General features: G+C 57.7%; 2 protein-coding genes across 2 annotated transcripts; one reads left to right on the top strand and one right to left on the bottom strand.

Annotated features, from left to right (window-relative positions):
• Window positions 1-1,928: 1,928 nt before the first annotated feature.
• NCLIV_000120 (conserved hypothetical protein) lies at window positions 1,929-11,969 on the top strand (the record flags this gene model as incomplete). The annotated part of the gene is made up of 2 exons (XM_003879500.1): window positions 1,929-6,905; window positions 7,230-11,969. 2 exons carry the CDS (start codon window positions 1,929-1,931, stop codon window positions 11,967-11,969), a joined length of 9,717 nt encoding a protein of 3,238 aa, XP_003879549.1.
• Window positions 11,970-14,317: 2,348 nt separating this feature from the next.
• On the bottom strand, window positions 14,318-21,857 carry NCLIV_000110 (arabinogalactan protein, related; the record flags this gene model as incomplete). The annotated part of the gene is made up of 11 exons (XM_003879499.1): window positions 14,318-14,513; window positions 15,020-15,086; window positions 15,662-15,773; window positions 16,172-16,327; window positions 16,994-17,097; window positions 17,295-17,385; window positions 17,737-17,951; window positions 19,012-19,579; window positions 19,981-20,293; window positions 20,970-21,118; window positions 21,495-21,857. The coding sequence occupies 11 exons, from the start codon at window positions 21,855-21,857 to the stop codon at window positions 14,318-14,320; spliced, it is 2,334 nt and encodes a 777-aa protein (XP_003879548.1).
• Window positions 21,858-23,068: the final 1,211 nt, after the last annotated feature.

The raw sequence follows: 23,068 nt of genomic DNA, 5'->3' as shown, positions 1-23,068 counted from the left end.
AGCATTTCTGCTTGGGTGCTCATGCTGCACCGTCCAAAAAAAGGCCACCGCACATTGTGCTTCTCTCTCTCATCCCCCATGTGTTCCCATCGATTGGGAAGAGCGTCGAGGCGGCTTAAGCTTAGGGACCGTCAATTGTTCCTGAGTTTCGGAGACACCGACGGTTCGGCGAGCCTCTGCCGTGTGGCATGTTGGTGTGGAGATATGTAATGCAGCGAGAGGCCAGGAATTCAATTGGACTACGGCTTACCACTGATTTTCCGGACGTAAGAGGCCTCGTTGGGCAGCGACAGAACGGAGACTTCCCTGCAGCCGTTTCGTAGTAGTGCCACTGCCCACGGCAGTCCTGCTACGGATACAGTTCCTGTGGTCTACGTAATCAGTACCTGCTTCTCGTGTCACTGTGCTAGATACCGAGGTGAATCTACGTAAAAGAAGTAAACGAGCATTCTTGCCCTACATCCTCCTAGGGACTGGCACTCAAAGCCATAACCAGAAAACCAGCGCCGGAGACTCGTCTGCTTCTATGAATAGTCTACCCCACACGATTGGCTGAAAGAGCAGGATTCATGGTCACTGCGTCACTGTACACCCCAACTCCTATACACAACCGAAAGATGTGGACAATATTATCCTTGTTTGTGGGAGTTTGTCATGCGACTTTGTCCGCATGGAAGATTGGTTACCACACCGGCGACACCAGGTATTGCCCTCGGCCACTGAGAAAGTTGACGTTTTCCCTTCTCTGAAGACACGCGGAGGACACACCGAGAAACTGCTCCCTTCCCTATAAAGGGTCGTTGAGTTCTTGGATGTTCACCGGCAGCGATTCGTGGGAACTGCATCGAACTTGCAAAGCCTACGGTTCCGGAGCTCGAGGGGGAACCGCTGCTGCAGGCAGTGTCTAGTGGGAACGATTTTCGACATTGCATTACAGGGTACGAGAGAATCTCTCCGTCTAAATGTGCTTTCAACTGACGCTATGCAAATACAAATGCCGAGACAAGCGAGCGTGGTACCCAAAATGAGACAGGAGAAACGCTGCACAAAACGACGAGAAGCACTCCCCCCATTGTCTGACGGAGGGTTCGCATGCTCCCGTGTCTTGGGAGGGGGAGGCTCTAGCTGACTAGGAAGACACTAGGCCTCCGAGATGCTCTCGAGCTGCTGCGTTTTCCTCTCTTCCTCACTTGCCCATTTCCTCTTCTTCTATGCGTGGTAAACTTAAAGGCACATTTGCTTTCCCTTTTCCTGCTGGACTGGACATGTCGTTCCCTTTCGACTCGATTAATGCAAACCGCAGTTCTTGGCACGGGTGATGGTCTGGGGGGTAGTATCGGTCGGCAGTCCAGGCGAGAGTCGCTGTGCCCCGTCGCATGGAAGGTCGAGACTCGCTGTTCTGCTCCATCTTGTTTTTTCTGGAGAAAGTTTTCTGATCTCACACTTTTCCACTGCCGCACGGATTTTCTCGGGCACACGCAACTGCAGCAGTTGTCCGGTTCTATTCTTGTCGCTTGCACGGCAGCTGTAAACCCAATTCCTGCGTGCTCATTTCCCAGTTCTCCGTGTGCTCTCTTCGCGTTTTCTGTCTTCTTACCAGCACGTAACAATACGCCTAAGTTTCGTTTTTTCTTATTCCGACTCAGGGAGACTTACGGACTCCTGTTTGTCTCGCCTCTCACTCTGCCGATCGGAAGGTCTGACCTCCGCGGCAGCACTCGCAGAAACAGCTGTTCAGTAACTAACCAAGCTGCCATCGAGAGAACTCAGCCCCAACACGTTTGATTCGTTTTTCCCCGCCGTTTGTACTCATGGCCGTCTTTCTTTTCTGCTGATCCCTTTTCGTTTCTCGTGCGTCCGTTTAGTTGGGTCTAAGCATGCCAAGTGCCTGTACAGGAGAGTTTCCGCAATATCCCCTCTAATACACCATGGCGGCGCGGAACCCGGCACGAGCGGGTTCGCGCAGTGCCGCCTGTCGCTCCACCCCTCCGTCGGCAACCCGTCCTTCTTCCTTTTCGTCTTTTCCGGAAAGTTCTTCTCGGGCGTCGCCGCGCAATCCCGTTCTACGCAACACTCCTCCGGGTTTAGCGGCGCTCGACGCTCACGGTCCCGGCTTTTTGGAGGGCGATGAGAGCGACGGGCTGCCGTCGCTCGAGGACTTTGCGCAACTTTTCCGGGATATCTCTTCTTCTTTTCCACGGGAAAAACTCTCGAGCTCGCGCATGGAGCGCGCCGAGGCGGAAAGAGTGTCGCCTGTGTCGCAGTCGAAATCGACGGAAGCGACACCGGAGAAAACACACAGCGTCCCGTCACTTCGGCTCGCCAAGCGACAGGAAGAACCGACCAGCGAAGCCCACACCCCACTCAACGCTTCTCTGCCAAAGATCGGGAAAAAAGAGGTTCTGGCCTGGGCCGAAGAAGTTACTGGACGCGAGAATTTGTCTTTCTCGACGCTCAAGGAAGGGGGGGTTTTGCTGGAACTCTTCGCACTAGTCTGGCCGCGTCTCTTGGAAAAACACCACGACATCTTTCGGGCCTCAAAACCGTCTTCCGCCGGATCGGCTCTCGCTTTTTTCCACCCCTTTCCCCGGGCATCCAGCGAGGAAGATCACAACTGGGCTTTGATTGAGAAAGTGCTAAAAGACGCAAACATTCCGCCGGCGTTCTTCGCGCGCGACCGAATTGCCAAGGAATGCCTCACAGGCTGCTACCAAGCCTTGGTCGTTTTATTTTTCCTTTACACGCTAGCCAAGGACCATGCATGCGAGTTCGTGATGGCCCATCCTGTGGACGAGTGCGTCACGCGCTTTATGTCCAGTGAGGAACCCCTAGCTTGTCTGATCGAGGCAGGGAGCGTGGTTCTTAGTTCGCCGTCTCCCCTCTCTTCTTCGGAGGGACACACGAAACAGTTGCACAATGATGGAAAGGGCGAACGCCGAAAACCCAGAAACTCTGCTCGTTCGCACCAATCCTCTGAAGAGGAAAGTCTCCTGTCTGAGGACGCAAGACTCGACCAACGAGAGAGAGACGAAGACGCGAGAGAAAAAGGAAGAAAGGGAAGAGACTCCCGACCAACCCCGAGGAAGTCGGGTCTGTCGACGGCGTCTCCCGCTGGGAATGCAGGCCACTGGAACGCCTTGGAAGAGGGCGAGACACGCAGGCTCGCAGGTTTGGATTCTGCGAAGCGAAGAGGAAAGAGCGAGGACGACGAGAGAAAACAAATGCACTTTCGATACATTTCAGAGGTGTCTGCCTGCAGACCAAACGCGAAAGGCTCTCTCGCGATGAATATGGAAAGACTGAGTGATTATTTAGACGAGAACAGCCGGGCGCTGCCAGATTTCTGGAACCGACAAGGAGGGAGCAGTCAAGGCCTCGCACGCGAGGAGACGCAAACTTCAGAGTCTTTCTTGCCGTCCTCTCGCAGAGCCATCCGCCGTTCTGTGTCCTTGGCAACTCCCTTTCCTGCACGTCCCTCCCGACCGCCCCTAGATGAGGAAGAGCGCGCCTCGAAGCACGAAGGACGACGGTCGCCTGCGAGAGGCGCCCGAAGATCTTCTCTGTTTGCGGAACTCCGTTCTGTAGATCTCCAGGAAGCAGAGGGGATAGCGCGAGAAGCGAAGCATCGCTTGCGGTGTCTCTCTTTGACTTCCTCGTCAGACGACGAGCAAGGAACGGAGAGAAAAGGGAGACACTTTTCTTCCGTCCACGTTCCTCCGGCGGGATTGATCTTGCGGTCGAATGGACACGCCGCTCCAACCAACGAGGACTCTTCGCTGGCGTCTCCGGCCGGCTCGTTTTCCTCTGCTGGAGCGCAGCCTCGGCATGCCCAAAGAGAGGCGGGGCGAGCGGAGAAAGAGGGCAAGAGGGAGAGACGTGAGAAACGAGGCAGGAGGACAAGAAAGAGGAGTGCAGGAGAAGGCTCCGACTCCTCGGGATCGTCCGAAGGTAGCTGCGAGCAGCGAAGAGCCCGGAAGAAACGGGACGGGAGGGCGGCCGACGACGAGTGTGGAGGCCAGGAGGAACAGAGCAAAGCTGGCAGAAGATCTGGCTTCTGTTCGCCCCACTGGAAGCCCCAGGAACGCGAGAGGAAGGACAAACGCCGGCATTTGTCGCCAGATTCGTCCCCGAGAGAAACGTCGAAATCCACAAAACCTTGCTCGTCGTGCTCGGCCTCGTGTGGCTCGTTCTTCGGCGATGAGAAGGACAGGTGGTGCGCCAAGGCGAAGCCCCAGGACTGCTCTTCGCGAGATCTGAAGTCGCCTCCCTCTCCCTGTTGCTGTCCCGTTTCTCCGCGCCTCTCGACTTCGCATGGATCGCCGGCGCCGCAGTCTGCTGCAGGCCACGCACCTTCTCAGCCGCTGTCGCCGCGTCGCTTTGCTCCGTGGGCGGAACTGTCGCTGGGGACGTGTCTCGCGCTCCCCCTCGACCGCATCGACTGGGGCGACCGGTCAGCCTCTGCGTTTCGAGTCAAAGGCGAGAAGCTGCTGCAAGCTCTGCGCTACCAAGTCTCGCTTCTCGCCTCGCAGCTGTCGCACAATGAAGAGGAGATAAAGGCCCTGAAGCGCCAAGGCGACTCGCTGCTGCAGCGCGAGAAGGAAGAGCGGGAGATGGAGGTCCAGCGACTGAAGGAGCAGCACGCCGTCGAGATTCTCGAGTTGAAGGCCGTGCATGCAGCGGCGCTCCAGAAGGAACGACGGAAAATGGAAGACCGGCTCGAACAACTCGAGGACGATGTGGCCATGGACATCAGTGTCATCTCGGCGCCCCTGACGGGCGCTGAGCTGGCGAGCAAAGAGAACCCGAGACGGCACACTCGAGCGCGGGAAGAGGCCGACTTTGTCCAACTTCGAGAGAAGACGGAGCGAGAAGACCGAGGCACGGCGGACTCGAGAGAACGCTCGCGGGCGGCCCTCGAAGCCACGAAGGACAGCACCTCCGAGGACTCCAAGAGGCGAGCGCCCAACCCGGGCTCGCCTGGCGTCGCTGCCTCTGAAGCAAAAGAGTCGGGGCACAGGACAGCTCTAGCTCTGGAGAAGGTCCAGCAACTCCAGGCGCTGATGGACGAGCGCCTGGCGTGCCGCGACCAGACCCTGAAGGAGACGCAGCTGGCGGTGCACAATCTGCAGAAAGACTGCCGCGCGCTGCGTCTCGCCTCGGACCGTCGCTGGACGTCTTGGCGCCAAGTCTCGCAGTTCCGTGAAGCGCTCCTCTTTCTTCTGTCTCCGCTGACTCGCAGCTCGGGCGGCGCGCCGCACCTAGCGGACGAAGGCCCCACGACCCAAGAAGAGACCAAAGTGCGAGGCGGGCCAGAACCCGTGCGGCTCCTCTTCCCGACAGGCAGCGCAGGCCTGAAGGCCGTGGATCAGCTGCGGTTTGCGAGCGTCGGGGACGGCGTGGCTGAGAAAATGCAGTCTCTCAACCAGTCGTTCGCCGCCGATCTCGCTCAGGCTCTCGAGTTCTCTCTCGGGTGGACCTTCCCTACACAGCCTGCCCTCAAAACTGCAGAGCAGCGTCTCGGGGACGACGCGAAGGGCTGCCCACCCTTCGCGTTTGCCTCAGCCTGCGGCCGCTGCGACGGTTCCGCGGCTGGCGGCACAGACCTCGAGAAGGCGCTGCTGGCGACTCTCGTGCAAGGCATGTCCCTTCTTCATCTCGAGCGCATGCAGCACAAACAGCGGGAATTCGCGCTGCTGAGGAAGATCCACTTGGCAGATTTAACCGAGCGCGAGGCGGGGAGGCGAAACGAGGACGCCGCGGAACTCGGCGTCTCGGAAGCTCGGGAGGCAGAGACTCCCTCGCGCCGCGACGGGTGTGACAGCAACGGGGACTTGCTCGGGGAGCTTCTCGGGGGAAACGTCGAGAAGGAACTCGCTCTGGAAGAAGAACTGAAGCGGTCCAAGTTGCAGAATGTGCGTCTTCGGCGAACGAACGAGTATTTGCGGAGGAAAGTGAACCACATTTTGCGCTGGAAAGAGCAGGGTCAGGCCTTCGAGGCCGACTGCGCCGCAGCGGAGGCGGCATGGCAGGCCTGGCGGAGCCGCGAAGGCCGCGGGGATTTGGACAAGGCGGAAAGCGAGAGCGGTAGAGAAGAGTGCAGGCAAACGCGCGGATCGGCGGCAACCACGACGACGACGGCTGCAGCGGAAGATTTCGGAGAGAGGATCGCTGGAGACGACACCCAACGGGGCCACGAGAGTGGGGAAGAGTCGCACTCTCGCGCAGGCGCCGCTCGTCTTGCGTCTTCCGCGGAGAGAGATGCCGAAGGCGCGCGCGGAGCGTCGCGCGAAGGCGCTCGAGGCGACGGTTCGGCTCCCCGCGCTTCATCTGTCTCGGAAGGAGGCGCCTTGCGCTTCTGGATTCCTGCCCTCGTTGTGGAGGAAGAAGAGACGACTCAGCGAGACGCGACGCTTCTTCACCTCCTCTCGACCCTCGGGACCGTGGAGGCGGAGAAAGACGGTCTCGAAGGCCGGACCACGACGCGCGATTCGGAAGACTTGGACGGCGAGAAGAGACTGGCAATCTCGATCGACACGAGGGACCAACTTTTGCGCCTCTTCTGGGAGATGCTCGGCGACTTCTATCGCTACCGCGTGCAACTGGCCGAGAGCCGCCGGCAACTGTTGAGGCTCCAGGACGCCGTGGCGGTGAGTGTGGACGAGAAGCGGCGAGCGGAACAGCTCGGGCGGGAAGCCCTCGAGACGATGCACACCTCGCTGAGAGCGGAGATCGACAAGGAGCGCAACAAATTCTACCGCCTCATCGGACGCCAGCGCGTCCTGCTCCAAGTGTCCGAGGACCAGCTGGCGGCGCGACACCGCGAGGAGCAGTGTCTCCAAGACGAACTCGCCGGCTTGACCTCTCTCCTTCACGAGGCTCAACACAAGAAATTTTCTGCCATCCTCGTAAGCCAAAAAGCGGAAACAGGTTCGAAAGGGACAGACGCACACAACCCGCGCAGAGAGGGGAGACACCGACACGCTGTCTAAACGGGTGTCGAGGCGTAGAGCGAAGGCCGAGTGGCTGGCGGCCCCCGTAGCGACACAAGTCGCCGTCGCATCAAGGCGAAAAAAACAGCGGGGCTGCTGTGAGACTCAAACGAGCTTCTCACGTTTTGCATGTGCACCTTTTGTGGGGGGATTTCTCGGTCGAGGGGGTTTACACGCGTACACCTCTCTTGTTGGCTTCCCAACCCGGCTGCGGCGTGCGTTTTGTCTTTGGGCGCTCAGGGTCACCTGCAAGCGCTCGACACTTCGAACAGGACGCTGCAGAGGCGCGAGCGGCTGTGGCAGGATCTCGCCAAGTTTCTGACGCTGCAGCTGCGCCGGCCGTGCACCGAGAACCAGACGGCCATTCAAGATCTTTGGGCGCAGATCTCCGGCGCGAAGACCATTCTTATCGCCCACACGTCTCGACCGGGTTCTGCACTGGCCGACTCGATCCCGCGCACGCCCAGCGGCCCGAGCTCCGCGCGGATGCCTGTCTCCACGCGCTCGGCGTCTTCTGGGCGTCCTCCGGTGCCGCGGTCTGCGCGGCGTCACCAGAGCCTCGCGGGTCCGACCGCGCGGGCGACGCGGCGCGACAGCGAAGACGATCGGGGACGAGGCGCGAGTCACCGCGCGCAGGCGTGCGCGTCTCCCTCGGCCTCGTCTGGGGCCGAGCGCGAGAAAGAGGCAGCCGAGGGAGAAGAAACGTTCGAGTCGACCTTCGGGGCGTGCCTGGACCAGATTGCGTGTGCGAAGCAAGGCGAAGAACGCATCTCCCGACCCCACGAGGAAGAAGACCTCGCCCGGGAACTAGGATGTATCGACGCACAGGCGAAAGAAGGGGACGGGACCGAGACGGCGGAGCCTGGAGAGCAGTGTGAGCGCGACAGAGACACGAGTCTCCCGAGCAACTGGGTCCAGCTGTTGAAGGCGATGACTCACGAGGCGGTGGCTCTGTACACTCAGCAGCTGCAAGACAAGCAGGAGCAGTTAGTCTCTCTGACGCGAGACGTGGACGACGCGCACGAGAAGAACAAGCGACTCCATCTCCAGCTCAGCGAGAAGGCTGCGGCGCTCAAAGTCCTCGAGGAACACAGAGACGCCCTACAGTCGCGGCACACCGTGGCTCTCGAGACGATTGAGACGCTGCACGCGGACTTGCATGCACAGAAGCAAGAGAAGCGATGGAGCGCGGAAACGTGGCGACGAGACTACCTCCACTTGGAGACGGCGTTCAAAGAGCTCCAGGCGCTGTCCCGCGTGGTTCGGGACCACCAAGAAGTCTTTCCTGCGTTTCCGGCGGTCAACTCGCAACGCCTTTACTCAGAAAAAGAGAGCTCCGCAGAGAGACAGACGGTGAGCGAAGCACGAGAAGAAGGTGTCGAGCCGAAAGAAGAACAAGGGCTCTGGGCAAAAAAAGAAGAAAACCTCGGGGCGAAAGGAGAAGAAGGCCTCGGGGCGAAAGGAGAAGAAGGCCTCGGGGCAAAAGGAGAAGAAGGCCTCGGGGCGAAAGGAGAAGAAGGTGTCGAGGCGAAGACGATCGATGGCGAGAAGGACAGGAGCAGACCTGCGAGGGAAGGAGAGGAAGACCGTGGCGCGGCGACGCAACCAGAAGAGGAGCCGGAGAAGGAAGTCGCGAGTCCTCCAGTGAGAAAGCACGCCGATCCGTGTGGAAACGGATGCGAGCCATGCAAGAAAGTCGCGGAAACTCCGCGGAAGGAGTTCGCTTCGTCCCCGGCGGTTTCAGAGTCTCAGAAAGAAGTCGCTCCGAAAGAGAACCCCACATCTTCCCCTCTGCCGCGATCGTCCCAGTCCCTCCAAGAAGCTTCATCTCCGCATTCGTCTTCTCTTTCTCCCGCGGTGACGCCTCTTCCAGCGCCAGGGAATAGCCACGCTTCCGGCGCTTCTTCTTCCTCGTCTTACCCTTTCCCCCTTCCTTCTTCCATGGCGGTCTCCTCTGCGTTTCCCACCACGCCCGCGGAGTTGGCTCCGTTCTTCTCTTCTCTCTTCCAGCGCGCGGGCGTTCCTCCCTTCTCGCCGACGCCGAACGCGCTCCAGGCCGACGCGCTGTCTCTGGAGCTTTCGCGCGTCCAGGCCCAGCAGGCGCTGCTGCAGCTGCAGGAGAGGGCTCTGGTTGAGCAGATCGCGAACTCTCTGCAGGACACGACGACGACGGAGAAGACAGACTCTCACGAGGTCGAGCGTCTGATCTTTGAAGGACCTCCGCACTTTCCGAGCGCCGAGGACCCGCCGCTTGCTCGGCCCGCTCCTTCCTTCGCCTCCCCAGCCGCGTCTGTGCCTCAACCCTCCTGCATGCATCCTTTCCCCCCCTTTTCTGCGGCAGCCGCTTCGGGGCCCGCGCTGCCTCGCCTGCCTCTGCATGTGTTGGGGATCACGGCGCGAGAGAGCGACGAGCGCGCACACCGCCACAGCCCGGCCCCGCCGACAGACGTGGAAGCTCCAGCTGTCTCGACTTCGCCTCTTGATTCCCTTCTCTCTCCGACGTCGTCGCAGGCAGAGGGACCGACGCTCACGGACCCCGGCGTCGAGGACAGTGAGACCGCGCACAGAGAAACAGCGGACCAGGCAGGTATCACAGGAGTCTCCTCGCATGCAGAGAGACGGCGGCCTTTCGAGAGGCGCGACTCTGGCCCCTCGGCGAGGTTTCCGCATCCTCCGCTGGGCTCGGACTTTCCGGTCGGTTCGGCGCCTGACGCGCTCGCCGAGGCGCACGGGGCCGCGCAACAAAGCATCGACAGTTTCTTCCTGCAGCAGCGAGAACTCATGCTGGCTTACATTAAAGAGATGCGTGAGAGGCGCGGAGGCGCAACCGGTCCACGTGGCCAAGCCAAGCAGGCTGCGGGGACCGAGAACGCCGACAAAGAAGACACGGCTGAGAACGGCGAAGAGGGTGAAGAAGATGGCGAAACTCCCAGCGAGAACAGGGGAGAGGGGCGGGAGTTTCGGGACGCGCGTGGGGGCGAATCTGAGGAGCGACAGAGCTGTTTGAGAGACATTGAGAGCGGGACACTGGACCGGCTGCATGCGCTGCAGGAAGCCCTCCAAGATCGCGAGTCCTCACTGTCTGGGGACCGATGCAGTGAGCGCGAGAGAGAGACGGAAGTGGAACAGCAGCTGATGCTTCATCGCCACCTGCTGTATCGGCTGCGGTCGCATCTCGTCGAGGAGCACCGGAAGAAGCTGGGCCTCCACTCTCTGTCTTCCTGCTCGTCGCCTTTCTCTCAAGGATCGGGAGAGGGCACTGAGCCGTCCCCACAGTCCCCATGTGCGTCGTTCCTCTCGCAAGAACACGGTTCCCCCAGCAGTCAACTGACCACGACAACCAACCCGACAACCGTCAGAACGACCGACACTGCGTCGTGTTCCGGAGAGGCCCCAGCCGCTTCGTCGTCAGCATCCGCACCCTCTCCTCCATCTTCCTCGTCTTCTTCCTCTTCCTCTTCTTCCTCGTCTTCTTCCTCTTCCTCGTCTTCCTCTCCTGGATCTTCGTTTTCCAAGCAGACCGCCGTGGAAGCGTGGGAAGCGTTTGTCGCGGCGTACAGGTCGGGAGACAAGACGGTGGGGGTCGGCCCTGAAGGCAAGGATGGACCCGAGAGGGGAAACGGGGCGCGGAGCAATGACGTCTCAGAGAGAGAGGAAGAAGAGCGAACCGGGGGGGACACGGGGGTGCACTCGCGGCTCTGCGGAGAGACAGCGACAGACACCCCAGCTGGACCGCGTGGCGCCGCGCGTCCCGACTCGCCACGCACGCAGTCTCCCGGGCGAGAAGGGAGACGCGACAGCGCGGGAGAGCGCGCGCCTGAACTGGAGCAAAGAGCAGGCGCAGGAGAGGAGAAGGAAAACCCCGCTCCCGAGAGGGAGGGGTGCGTGAGCCAGCGCGAATCTGAGCGGGAAGAGGCGACCGAGCGCAGGAGACATCTCGCCGCAGCGCTGAGAGACCGGGACGCGCGGGAGAGACACGAGACGCTCGAGCCTGCAGATGCCGCAAGGGCCGGAGGACGCCTGGATCGCAGAGAGGAAGGCGAAGAGGGGCGGGGCGCAGCGACTGGGAGTCGCTTCGTCGCGAGACGCGAGAGCGAGGCCCACCCGGATCTGGCGTCGCCTTTTCCCGGACGACCCGGCCGGTCGGCTTATATTCGGCGTTTCGAGCAGAGCGACCGTGACACCTCGCCGTTGTTGTACCCGCGCGCGCCTCCGAATCCTCGCTCGCCTCAGCAGCGGTGCGCCGCCTCTGCTCTTCGCCCGGAAGAGTCGGAGATGCCCCCGCGGGATACGACATCGACAGACAGTGGCCTCCAAGAAGTTTTGGATGTGGAGTCGGGCTTTGCAGCGGCGCGTGTGGGAAAGGCCATGTTTGTGCAGGACTGCCCTCTCGAAGACGACGAGCAGAGCTCCCTGGCCTCGCCGTTCGCCTCCCGGCTGTCTGCGTTTTTGAAGGCCGACGAAGGCTTCCCGGCTCCCGCGTGGCCGTCGCGCGCTTCGCGCTTTGAGACATCCGCGTTGGGCGCGTCTCCCTCCGAGGCAACTTCGCGTATGGCCTTGCTCCAGCAGAGACTGTTGCAGCGCGGCACTGAGCGCTGCAAACCTGTCGGCTCCACGCCGCCGCTTCCTCGCAAGAACCCGCTGCTCGACTGGGACTTGCGCAAGAGCCGACTCGGACTCGACAGCCAGGAAGCGGTCGTGGGAGGACGAGGGGCGAGCCTTGCCGGTCGCAGCTCTCACTCCGCGTTCCTCCTCTCTGGAAGTCGAGAAAGTGAAAACGCTCGCGACGTAGCGCCGCCGCTCTTCGCGCGCACCAAGGCCGAGAGACTCTCCGACTGTTTCCAGACGTCTGTCGACGATGTTTTCGTGCAGGACGACGTGAACCAAATCACGCTGAATGTGGGGACTGCGCTGAACCGCCTCGGAGCGACACTCGAAGCCGACTTGCGACTCGCCACAACGAAGAAGAAAAACCTCTGAGTTCAGAGAATGGAAAAACGTGCGGTGCCCAGGGGACACACAGACAGGGCTCTCGGTTTGTGTGGGGGTTGGAGCGTGAGGCGCGGAAATCTTTTATAGAGGTAAACGCTCCGGAACGCAGCCGCCAGTGAGGTGTAAACGGGTGATCTGTCCCATACTTCAAAGTGCTCACGCACACGCATCCCCGCGAAAACAGGTCGGGAAAGAACGCGTCTGATTTTTCGCAGGGGAATGGGAAAAAACCACGATCGTTCGGGGAACTCCCACAGACTCACGAGAAAGGGGCGGGACGGAGGCGTGAGGAAATTCAGTGAAGCGTGGCAATCGCGGTTTCCGGCACGAAACTTCGCCACACGTTCGGACCCTCTGAACGCCGTTTGCGTTTCGCTTTTTCAAGGTCCGAAGGCGCCAGGTGTGGATTTCAGGCCGGCAGGCAACCCCGTGAATGTCACTTTTCAAGATGAAGCCGACCTCTATATCTTGAAGACTTGCACGAGTATTCAAATGACATTCACACATTGGTCTCGATTCCTTCCACAGTGTATATACACCGACGAATTTTTCGCAGGGAGACCGCGACTCGCATGCGTCTGTTGAATTAGTTCAAAGACTTTTCGAAGCTTCGTTTCGGCGGAAAGTGGCCTGTGTATCTATGGATGGAGGAGAAAATGTCCACGGAAATCTATGTGAAAAGACAATCCGGCCCTCCTTGCAAACCTAGAAAACTCGGTTTCTTTTTCTCGACACATGCGTGGCTATACACATGTGTAGTTCATGTGAATGTGGATGCACGAGAGAACTTTTAGTTGTGGAACGAGAGGCTGTGCTCGCTGTATGCGTCTCTCTTTCCTTGATGTTTCCCGGGATCTCTTTATCGCATTGTGCCTCCATATTTGGAGAGTGTCGCCAGCGGCTTTCTCGTGACAAAGCGTGCATGTTTAAAGCTGAATTTCTGCCACGATGACGCGTTCCTTAGAAGCCCTGCGCCTCGAAGGTGCCTCGTTCCAGTTTTCGTTTCTCCCGAAACGACACCAGGAACTCTGGAACGCCACAAAGGCTCTTTTTCTTCGCTTCCAGCTTGCACGCAAAAGACTTTTGTCGGCCGTGACAAAACGCCTTTCCTTTTTCCGCGGGTTCCGCCGGGTGCACCACCGAAGAGAAGAAAATCGCACTGGAGAGTTGCGAGTTCTCCCCAGCCCGTGTCCACAGTTCCCAAACACTGACGATGCTTGAAGTCCACGGAAACACAAGAATCGTGTGTGCTATCAACACAGACATGTCTCCACATCTTTCACGTGCGACGCTGACGAAAACGGTTACACACGTCACATCCGAAAAACTGACAACCCACCCCAAAGTGCATGTCGGAAAAGAGATGCATTCCCGGGCACATATTCATGTAGATGTACACAAATATTTACAAAGATAGATAAATTTACACGGAGATGAGGCACGAGAGTATGGGAGACGGAGTGTGTGCAGCTTTCTGATCGGTTCGTGGTCTTTATTTATTATCGTGTCTTTGCTCAGCGAAGAAACGCGCGCGAGACGGGAGGGTAAAAACTGTTGAAAAAAGGAAAACATTTAAGCTTTTTCGCATTCAAAGCGTAATTTGAGAGGAGGCACCGCGAACGGGCGAAAACGACGGGAAGGACAGAAATCACGTACAGAAGGAAAACTGCTTCTGAGAGGACGAAAGGCGGCAACAACAGCGGACGCTGAGCAGGTTCACTCCACAGTCACCGTTTGTCGCACTCGCAGGTGTCTGTACACTGGATTGAGGCTGTCGGAGAGCCGTGAGGCGGCCACAAAAAGTCTGTGAAAGATGGATGCGCACGGAGACGTGCTTCGTCTCAGCCCCTCAGGTTTGTTGTTTCTACATTGTCTTGTCTCCATACTGGTACACACAAACACACAATGTGCGATAGGAATATTCCTGCTGGACGTGCTGCGAATTGCCGGAGAAAAAACCAGAAATCTACGGGAAGATCCAGCTACTCAATTGCATCAAAAGGGGGCAAGCATATCTCCATATAAACACAGTTACATATATATATATATATATATATATATATAAGTATAATCATGTGACACTATATATTATGCTCGCACACATTTACATGTCCCTTCATAGATGTGTGTGTATGTGTGCATTCGTGTCTAGGTTTGTTCTCTCCGTTTGCCTGTGGACGATCCTGAGAACGCGGGTTCCAGATGTGCATGCACGGACTCCGGCTCAGGGCCCTTGGAGCTGGGCGAATCGGAGAAGCGCCGTCCTTCCTCGAGGGTCTAAATCAGTGCATGCATCAATGGAGAAGAGGATAAGCGATCGTTTGGGGCCGACTAGCCTAGGGACTGTAGACTAACGGGAGTTCGACGAGGTCTTCTTCTCCGTAGTCCGCAATCAATGCCTCGCGCTTTGCGGTCTGACCATTCAGCTGAGGCTTCGAAGGCTGCAGGAGAAGACGCATGGGAGGAGGGTAGCAAAACAAACTCGGTGTCGGGACGGCCCCTCGATTGCCGCACGCCTCCCGAAGCAGTTGCCTGAAAACAAAAGGAAAAACAGCGAACGCGAATTCACCAAACCGGAAAAGGAGACAAGCGGAGACCAACACGAGGGGGAGAGAGGCGGGAGGATGCAGTACGCCGAGGGGAGACAAATGCGAAGAAAGAGGCGGGAGAACCCGCGACAGAAACCTTTGAAACCCGAGAAAAAGAATCGAGGGCGTTTTCGGCCAGAGAGAGGCTGTCGAAGAGACGCGATGTGGAAGGTGACGCAAACGCGACACCAAACGCGAAGTGTGTGGACAAAAAGCCAGTGAGACCAGCAAGAAAGACAAGAGCTGGGGGTGGGGGGGGAGACCACGCCACCGCGTAGTATTTGTCGGATTTTTCGAGAAGTCGACTTTGACGCCGAATCGTCCTCTTTGAACGAAATATAGAGTGGCGGCAGAGGTGTCGGCTAATAGACGGAGCGTGCGGGGAAAGCAGTTTCAAAACAACACGTGGAAGGGGAGTCTCGAAGCCACTTCGGCTTATATAAGGCGCACCTGCACGCGACGAGGTGCCTGACAAGGATCTCCAAGGGCGACCAGCAGGAGATTTGCAGGTGGTGACCTGAGGAAAACGCGCGAGGCGACAGAACGCGTGAAGAAGAAATGGAAAGCGGCGTAAAACCGAGATGAGAAAGGGAGAAGAAAGGCGAGAACACGGTCGGAACACTAGGGGACGTGCATACACAACGGCCGCGTGCGTTCGAGAGGGGATCCGACAGCAGACACACTGAAAAGGAAGGAGAGAAGACGGATTCTACGGAGAAGAAAGAGAACGCGCCAGAGCCGCCAGAGTGTCGACAGATGGGAGACACGGAAACGAAGACGCCGCAAGGACAGGGAAACAAAGGAAGGAGAGACCAGCAAGAGTTGGAAAGGGAGATGTGGTCCCGAAACGAAGCAAAGATTTATACAGACCGAGAGGAGAAGCGAAGGGTACATCGGAAACGGAGAGAAACAGGAAGAAGAGAGAGAAGAGAGGAGCGAAAGGCGGCGACCCACGAAGACGAAAAGGCGAGACACGTACGCAGACCCTCGGAAAGCACAACGAGTCGCAGAAAAGCAAAGACGGTAAAAACGAAGGAAGAAGTAAAAGAGAAAAGGAGAAGGTGGAGCGACAAAAGACGAAGCGCGACTCACGAAGCACGCATCGGTTGATGGCTGTTGCCACCACAGTCCGTCGGTTCACATCGAAGAAAGCCGCCAGGGAACTTTTCTCAGGTTCTGCGTAGGCGAGGAGGCCGCAGCATTCCTGCAAAAGGTTCAAATCACGCACGTTCTTTCTGCCTGCTGTCTCCTCTCTAGTCGAAAAAGAAATCCCCGCACCTTTGCCTCGCTTGCCTTGCACAAATCGACCGACCCTTGAAAAACGAGTACCACACTTCCGGCTTATCCTTCTTCTTTGTCTTCTCCTTCCTCTTCTCTTTCGTTTCGTCTTCTTCCTCTCCCTCCTCTTCCTCCTCCGTTTCTTCCTCTTCTTTCCCACAGGTCTGGGTTTCCCTTTTTCCCGTCCAGCCTCGCACCGACCTCTGACCGTCTCCCTTGCTTCGTGAAGGGCATCTGTGCGTTCTGCATCGAAACGCCGCCTTCCCCTTCTTCGGTCTGTCTCTCTGCTTCCCTGCTCTTCTCGCGGGCTTTTTATGGACCTACTGTTACGGCCTGTCGCACATGCGGAGAGGCGTCGCGCAAGAGACTGGCCAGCCTCGTTCTCATCCAGGCGAGCGCTGCCGCCACGTTTCTCTCGGGCGGCCGAAGCAAATCAATCAACTGCTGCGTGTAGAGGAGCGACAGGGCAAACGAGCTGTCCTGAAGAACCCGCAGCCGAGATCAGAACACGGCAAACACAGAGACTGAAGAGACAGGCAGACACTGAAGAGACAGGACGGTGGGGAGGAACATCAGGCGAACGTCGTGCAGAGAGATAGACGGAAAGAGGAGAAGCAAACCAATACAAGAACGTCGGAAAGGCGATAGAGGCGTCAGGAGAGGAGAGAGGAGACAGGCGGAGACTCCCCACACGTAACCACATTTGGAGACACAGAGGAGAGAATCGCGAAGAAGGGTAGGCGCAAAGCGAGGCGACCAGTCAGTCAAGAGGACCAGAGAGCGAAACGAGAAAAGAGGAGAGAAAAAAGTATGTGAAGCGAGAAGAGAGAACGAAGGGGTGTCTCGACATGGACCAGAGAGAAGACGCGAAGCACATGTGAGGCGCGGAAGACGGAGGAAGGCCGAGGCACGTGAGAGACGAAAAGAGAGAGAGAGACGGAAAAGGGAGAACAGCAAATAGACGACGAAGGGCGAATCACATGCGTAATCATACAGAGGAGGCCTAGACAAACGCGCGAAAGAGATGAACTTCATCCCTCCATACACACCGACAGTATATATATATATATATATATATGGAGTTACACGCGTTTGTGGTGACAGGATATTTAGGCTTGGTCCGACCCGTCCGTGCTGCCAGCAGACCTGGAAGTCTTCGCTTTTCGCTCTGGAGAAGACCGCAGGGAACCAGCTTTCCAAAATCTCCGCAGCGGCGCCCGACTGTCCGTCGACGATCGCTTGCTTCAGTTCTGAGAAGAGCGTGGACCGCACACTCGATGCGTGAAAAGAAAAAGAAGGAAAACGCGAGGGAAAACGTGCTAAAGAAGGAGAGAAGAAGAGGGGGGAGCAGAGGGAAAGCGAGAGGCAAAGAGAGAACACGCGGCGCAGGAGCAACTCAGAGAAGTGGATGAGGAAAAGGGGGGAACCCTTGTTGCATTCGAGGTACCTTTCCGCTTTGAAAGAGAAGCGAGAAGAATCGACGTGCTTTCGGGGGTTGTGTGAACACTCGGGCTCCGTTCGCGTCCCCGCAGAGAAGCCTGAAAAAGCAAAAAACCGAAAAGCGTGTCAATCAGCGAAGGGCGAGAAGAGAGAGAACGACAGCCGGGGGAGAAGAGAGAGAAGAACGACAGACGGGGGAGAAGAGACAGAAGAACGACAGACGGGGGAGAAGAGAGAGAAGAACGACAGACGGGGGAGAAGAGAGAGAAGAACGACAGACGGGGGAGAAGAGAGAGAAGAACGACAGACGGGGGAGAAGAGAGAGAAGAACGACAGACGGGGGAGAAGAGAGAGAAGAACGACAGACGAGGGAGAAAGAGCGCTGAAAACGGAGAAGCGTACCGGCACCAGAGAAGGCGAGAACGGAAGAAAGTTTCTTTCGAACTCACCTCGTCGTCTTGCTGGTCGCTGGAACCTTCCTCTCCCATCGAGAGATCTTCGCCGGCAAGGCCTTCTTCTCTCTCTTTTCGCCAAAAGGCCGAAGCCAGCTGGGAGGTCAGAGGCGCAGCGGAGACGGACGCGGAAGGCCGAAACGATATGCTGAAAGCTCTCCGAGTCGGAGCAGAACCTGAGGCTTGTCGGCGTCTCGACCCGCCTCGCCGCTCTGAAGACGTGGAAGAAAACATTCACTTTCATCCAGTTAAAAAAGGTGCGGGTCGAACTCACTCCGAATAGACAGAGACAGCCTAGCGTACCTAGGCTACTGAACACGACGCCAGTTGTGAGATGCAGACAAGTGAGTTCTTTTTGATTGCTGTACACCCCCCCCCCCCAACTGGAGTGCTAAAGACGAACGCGTCGACGGTGCGCCGTCGTACAGACAAAAGCATCGGACAGAGACAACACAAGACAAGTTTTTCTCCGTCGATTTCCGTGGCTCTCGAGAAAGAGGGAAAACGACGCGAGAACGTAGAGAGCGGCACACGCGGCCTCGCTGGAGCGACATGCGCAGCCGCCCCGTTTGCTGCCTCGAAAACGTCGTTCCTTGAAATATGCGAGAGTCGACGGTGGAGATGATCCCTTCCTTCTGTGTGCTTGTGTGTTGTCTGCCCCGAAGAGAGAAAACCCCACAGTTTCCTGTCATCGACGCAAATCCCTGGCGTGAAAAAGCCTCATCAACTTCTGCTCAGGTGCGCATCATCAATCCTTTCTCGTCCTCTCTCTGTGTCTCCCTGCTTCCTCGCCGAGTGCAAACCGACTGCCCCGTCGATTCTCCTTTCTCTTGTCTCCCTGCCGCGCTCCCCTCCCGTGCTTGGTTTTGCGAAACCGAGGTCTGGGACTGCCTTAACCTCCCTGGTGCTAGCCGCCTCTGTATGTCTCCGCCGTTTCGCTCTCCTTCTTTCCGCAACTCGCCGCATCCATTTCTTTGGCAAGCTCTTGCACTCACCCGCTTGCTTGGAACCACGGCCCGTGTCGACCTTTCCATAAACTCTACCCGAGGTTACCCGAGCCCCACGCGAGTGTCTCCGCACGTGCTGGCGAGCTCCACATCCCTCTCTGTCTCTCTCTCTCCCTGCAGCGCTCGCTGGCCCTGAAACGTGCATCTCCCCGCACACGCCTGGACAGCGCGTCTCCAGACACTGTGTGTGCTCCCAGTTCCCGTTTCGCCTCGCTCCCCGTCTTCGCGAAATACGCGAAATACACGAGCGAACTCAAAAGCTTACCTGCCTCGACGTCAGTTTCATCTGGAGTGGAGCTGTCCGCCTTGCCCTCGGCTTCGTCGCATGCCGCCTCTCTGCTCCTCGCGTCTTCGCCTTCTTCGACGCGCGCGACTCCCGTGTCATACTCGGAGTGTCCCCTGCCCATCGTCAATTCTTCGTCTCCTCTTTCCTCGCCGCCTCCACTGGCGACTTCAGGTGTCTCCATTAGCGCATCCGACGCTCCTGCCTCTGCGCCTCCATTCGCCTCCGCCGCTCCATTCGCCTCCGCCTCTCCATTCGCCTCCGCCTCTCCATTCGCCTCCGTCTCTCCATTCGCCTCCGTCTCTCCATTCGCCTCCGTCTCTCCATTCGCCTTGACTCTGGCGTTCTCGCTTCCCTGGTCTGTATCTCTTGGGACGCCGTCGCGACTGGCAAGAGCGCGTTCAAAGGCTGCGAGAGTCCGCGAAAAGGCTGCATGCAAAAGGTAGCTGCGAACGACTTCCGTGAGCGCCGCAGGCGAGACGAGGGCGAGGAGTGTCGCGTCTTGTTCAAGGTCCGCCTTGATTCGTTGCCGCTCTTCGAGCATGTCGCACTGGAAACAAAGGGAGAGAGAGGGAAAACAGGGGGAAAGGCAAACCCGTCCAAGAGAAAGTAACGCATGCCTCCGTGCGTCGACGCTCTCTCTGGAAACCTGCAAGACGCTCGCGCCTCAGCGCAAAACGGAAACAGAGGCACGACTCCGAGAGAAACATAAAGAGGATCACTTCTGCCGAGACAACCAATCCCCCTTTGTTCGCTCTCTCTTTCCGTGCTTCTCCTCTCCATTCTCCCCTTCGTTTCCTTATTCGCCCCTTCATTTCCTTATTCTCCCCTTCGTTTCCTTATTCTCCTCTTCGTTTCCTTATTCTCCCCTTCGTTTCCTTATTCTCCTCTTCGTTTCCTTCTCCTCGGTCTTCTTTCTCCTTCTCGTTCTCCCTGGTGACCTTCTCGCACCTGGAGCATGGCCTTTAGATCGAAGCGGAAGGGCCCTGTGAAGTTGAACTTGACTTTCTCGGCTGCTCCGTGCATGCCGGCGCTGGGGATGTAGTTCACGCGAGGATCTGCCTTTCCAGCGACTCCCAAACAGATTCCGTTCTTTGTGAAGAAAATCTTCTTGGACTGGTAGTGGATGCCGCAGCCGATCACGTCGCCCGCGCCGTAGGGCGAGCTAAACGCCTCGCCTGGCAGGACGCCGCCCCGCGAGAGCGAAGACGAAGACGCCGAGCCCAGCAACTTGCGCCCGTCCTCGGAGCGATACCCCACAGAGCTGCATGGGGCGAGAAAGACAAAAAAGTTGAAAGATTTCCGACCCGCGGCTCGCCAGCACGCAGCTGTGCCGGCAATACAGAGAGGAGTTGCACGCAGTCGGAGTGCGTGCGTCTGGTCGGAACAAACAAGGGGATCGGTGGTGAGAGAGATTGCGGACAAGAGAGAGAAAGGGAGACGAGGAATTGCCGTCTGCGTGCAAAGAAAAACGCTTTTCGGAGCCGTCGGACAAGAGAAAGACAGGGGCCAGAGGCGGAAGAAGGACGGAGGGACGGAGGCTCAGCGAGGGAACGACAGCCTCACGAAGCCACGGGAAGAGAGAGCGAAAGCGAGAAGGAGAGAGAGAAAGAGAGAGCGAAAGCGAGAAGGAGAGAGAGAAAGAGAGAGAGAAAGAGAGAGAGACAGAGAGAAAGAGAGAAAGAGAGAGAGACAGAGAGAGAGAGAAAGAGAGAGAGACAGAGAGAGAGAGAAAGAGAGAGAGACAGAGAGAGAGAAAGAGAGAGAGACAGAGAGAAAGAGAGAAAGAGAGAAAGAGAGAGAGACAGAGAGAGAGAGAAAAAGAGAGAGACAGAGAGAAAGAGAGACAGCAAGAACTGAGAGAGACAAGGTAACCCAGGACGTTTTTCGTTGCGTCAAAAGGAGCCGAGGAAAGGAGACGCGAATGTGTGTTGCCCTACTTTGGTTCGATTCCCGGTTGCTTTGTGAGTGCCGCGCTCTTTGTAGTGACGCCCACACAAATGTGGGGCGTGGAAGATGCAGCGAGGATTTTTACCTCGAAATAATAAACTGCGCACGTCGTGGCTGCCGGCTTCTCGGCCTGAACGACCTAACAGAGAAAAGAGCCAAGATCCAGGGAAAGAAGAGAAGATCAAGTAGAAGAAAGATCGGGGGAGACAGGCGGAAGAAGACCAGGGGAGCAAACCGAGTCGGAATGAAGGAAAGAGGGAAAAAGGGAAGGCGTGCGGGAGTTGTGAACAGCACAGGGCACTCGCTTCGCTTCTCCGGTGTGGCCCAGCGAGAACCGCAGAGAGAGGCACAGAAAACCCAGAAAAGGAACCACAGAAGAACGAGAAGAGACAGCAGAAGAGAGAAAATGCAGGGAGAGATGAGCCGAAGACGCGTTGTGTGTTGAATGCGTGTTTTTGCCCGTTTTTTTAGGGCCAAAAAAGAAGCGAGAACGGCGTCCGATTCTCCTTCCTTACCCCGACATCTGTGTAGTCTCCCCGCCCAGCATAGAGAGCGGTCAGTCCGTCCGGAAGAATGCGAACGTAGTGAGGAAGTTTGCGACAATTGAGGGCGAGAGGTCCACTGGAGGGGCGCCAGAAAAGGTGGCGAGACACGCCGTCGAGAACACTCGCAGCACGCAAACTCGGGTCTCTCCCGCAGAAAGACGAGAAAGAAACAGAGGAAGAGGAAGAAGAGACAGACGAAGAAGAGGAAGAAGAGGAAGAAGAGGCAGACGAAGAAGAGGAAGAGGAAGAAGAGGAAGAGGAAGAAGAGGAAGAAGAAGAGAGAACAGGGGCCGATACTGAGTCTCCCCCGCGCGAAGGCGGCGCGACTGTCATCGTTGGGAGAGAAGAGAGCGAAGGAGGCGAAGGACGGCGGGGCCCTGCCCGAGAGAGCCTTTGAAGAAGGGGCAGAAAGAAAGAAGAGCGCAAGAGCCAGCGCCTGAGAAGTGAACGGCGGAAACAGGCGGAGCGAAGGTGACTGGGTGGATTCGATTTAACTCAAACACGCAAAGGGTCGGAGAGAAAGACGAGAAAGGCGAACGCCGTCTCGGCGCTAGGCTGGTCGTGTGTACAGACAGACCCCGGTCTACAAAACCACTTCGGGCTCTAGAAGACAGGGCGAAAGACACTTGAGAAAGGGAAGCGCGAACGGGAAGAAGGGAGAAAAAGAGAGGAAAAGGCGAAACAGTCGGGTGAGGGCGAAGAGCGGTTGAGGAAAGGCGCTGTCTCTCCGTCGCTGCCTCGCAGAGTGTGACCTCGCCGAGTCTCCAGCACAACCTGCGCGTTTTGTGTCATTGAACCGGATGCGCTTTTGTTTCTTTTTCGTTGAAACACGGCGAGACGGGAGTGAAACTTTCGCGAGTTGGTCTTCCACGCGTTTTGTCGATTCACAGCCCTGCGAGAGACTCCAACCCGCCGTCGGCGAGCCGTCGGCGAGCCGTCGTCTCTCTGACCCCGCGGCGCGCAGAGTCCACCCTCAAGACACCGGCACTCTGGCTTCGTTCTTCTCTTTCTCTCTTTCTTTCTCTCTTTCTTTCTTTCTCTCTCGACTCCCGTGCGCTTGAGAATGTTCTCTCTCCTCCACTTTGGGCGTCTCTCCTCTTTCTTCAGCCTCGTCGGTGGGCTCGCACACTGCCGAGTCGACTCACGCACAAACACGGCGAGGCGTCCTGCCGTGCCGCTGAGGCGCGCGAAAGGGAAAACCCCAGGAAAGGCGAAGAGAAAAGAACGAAAAAGACAAAGAACACGGAGAAGGACGTCAACTGGGCTGCTTGACCGCGACACTGCAAAAACGCGCCTTTCAGAGATAGCGCTTGTCACGAGAGAAAACACGGAAGAGAGTCGCCGGCGCAGCCGCGCGCCGAGTCACACCACGGCCGGGAACCCGTTTCCTCAAGAAAGCGAAGAGTGTCTCGGTAAATAAAGTCCCGACGGCAAAAGACGGCAAAAGAGAAGTAGATCTTCTGGGCTTCTTCCGAATGTCTTGTGTCTGGGCATGGGGAAGAAAACGAAAGCGCGATCTCCCATTTTGACCTTCCACCCTTTTT

Source organism: Neospora caninum, chromosome Ia (assembly GCF_000208865.1).
Source record: "Neospora caninum Liverpool complete genome, chromosome Ia".
Classification (NCBI taxonomy): Eukaryota; Apicomplexa; class Conoidasida; order Eucoccidiorida; family Sarcocystidae; genus Neospora; species Neospora caninum.
This window is presented reverse-complemented; position numbering and strand designations above follow the sequence as displayed.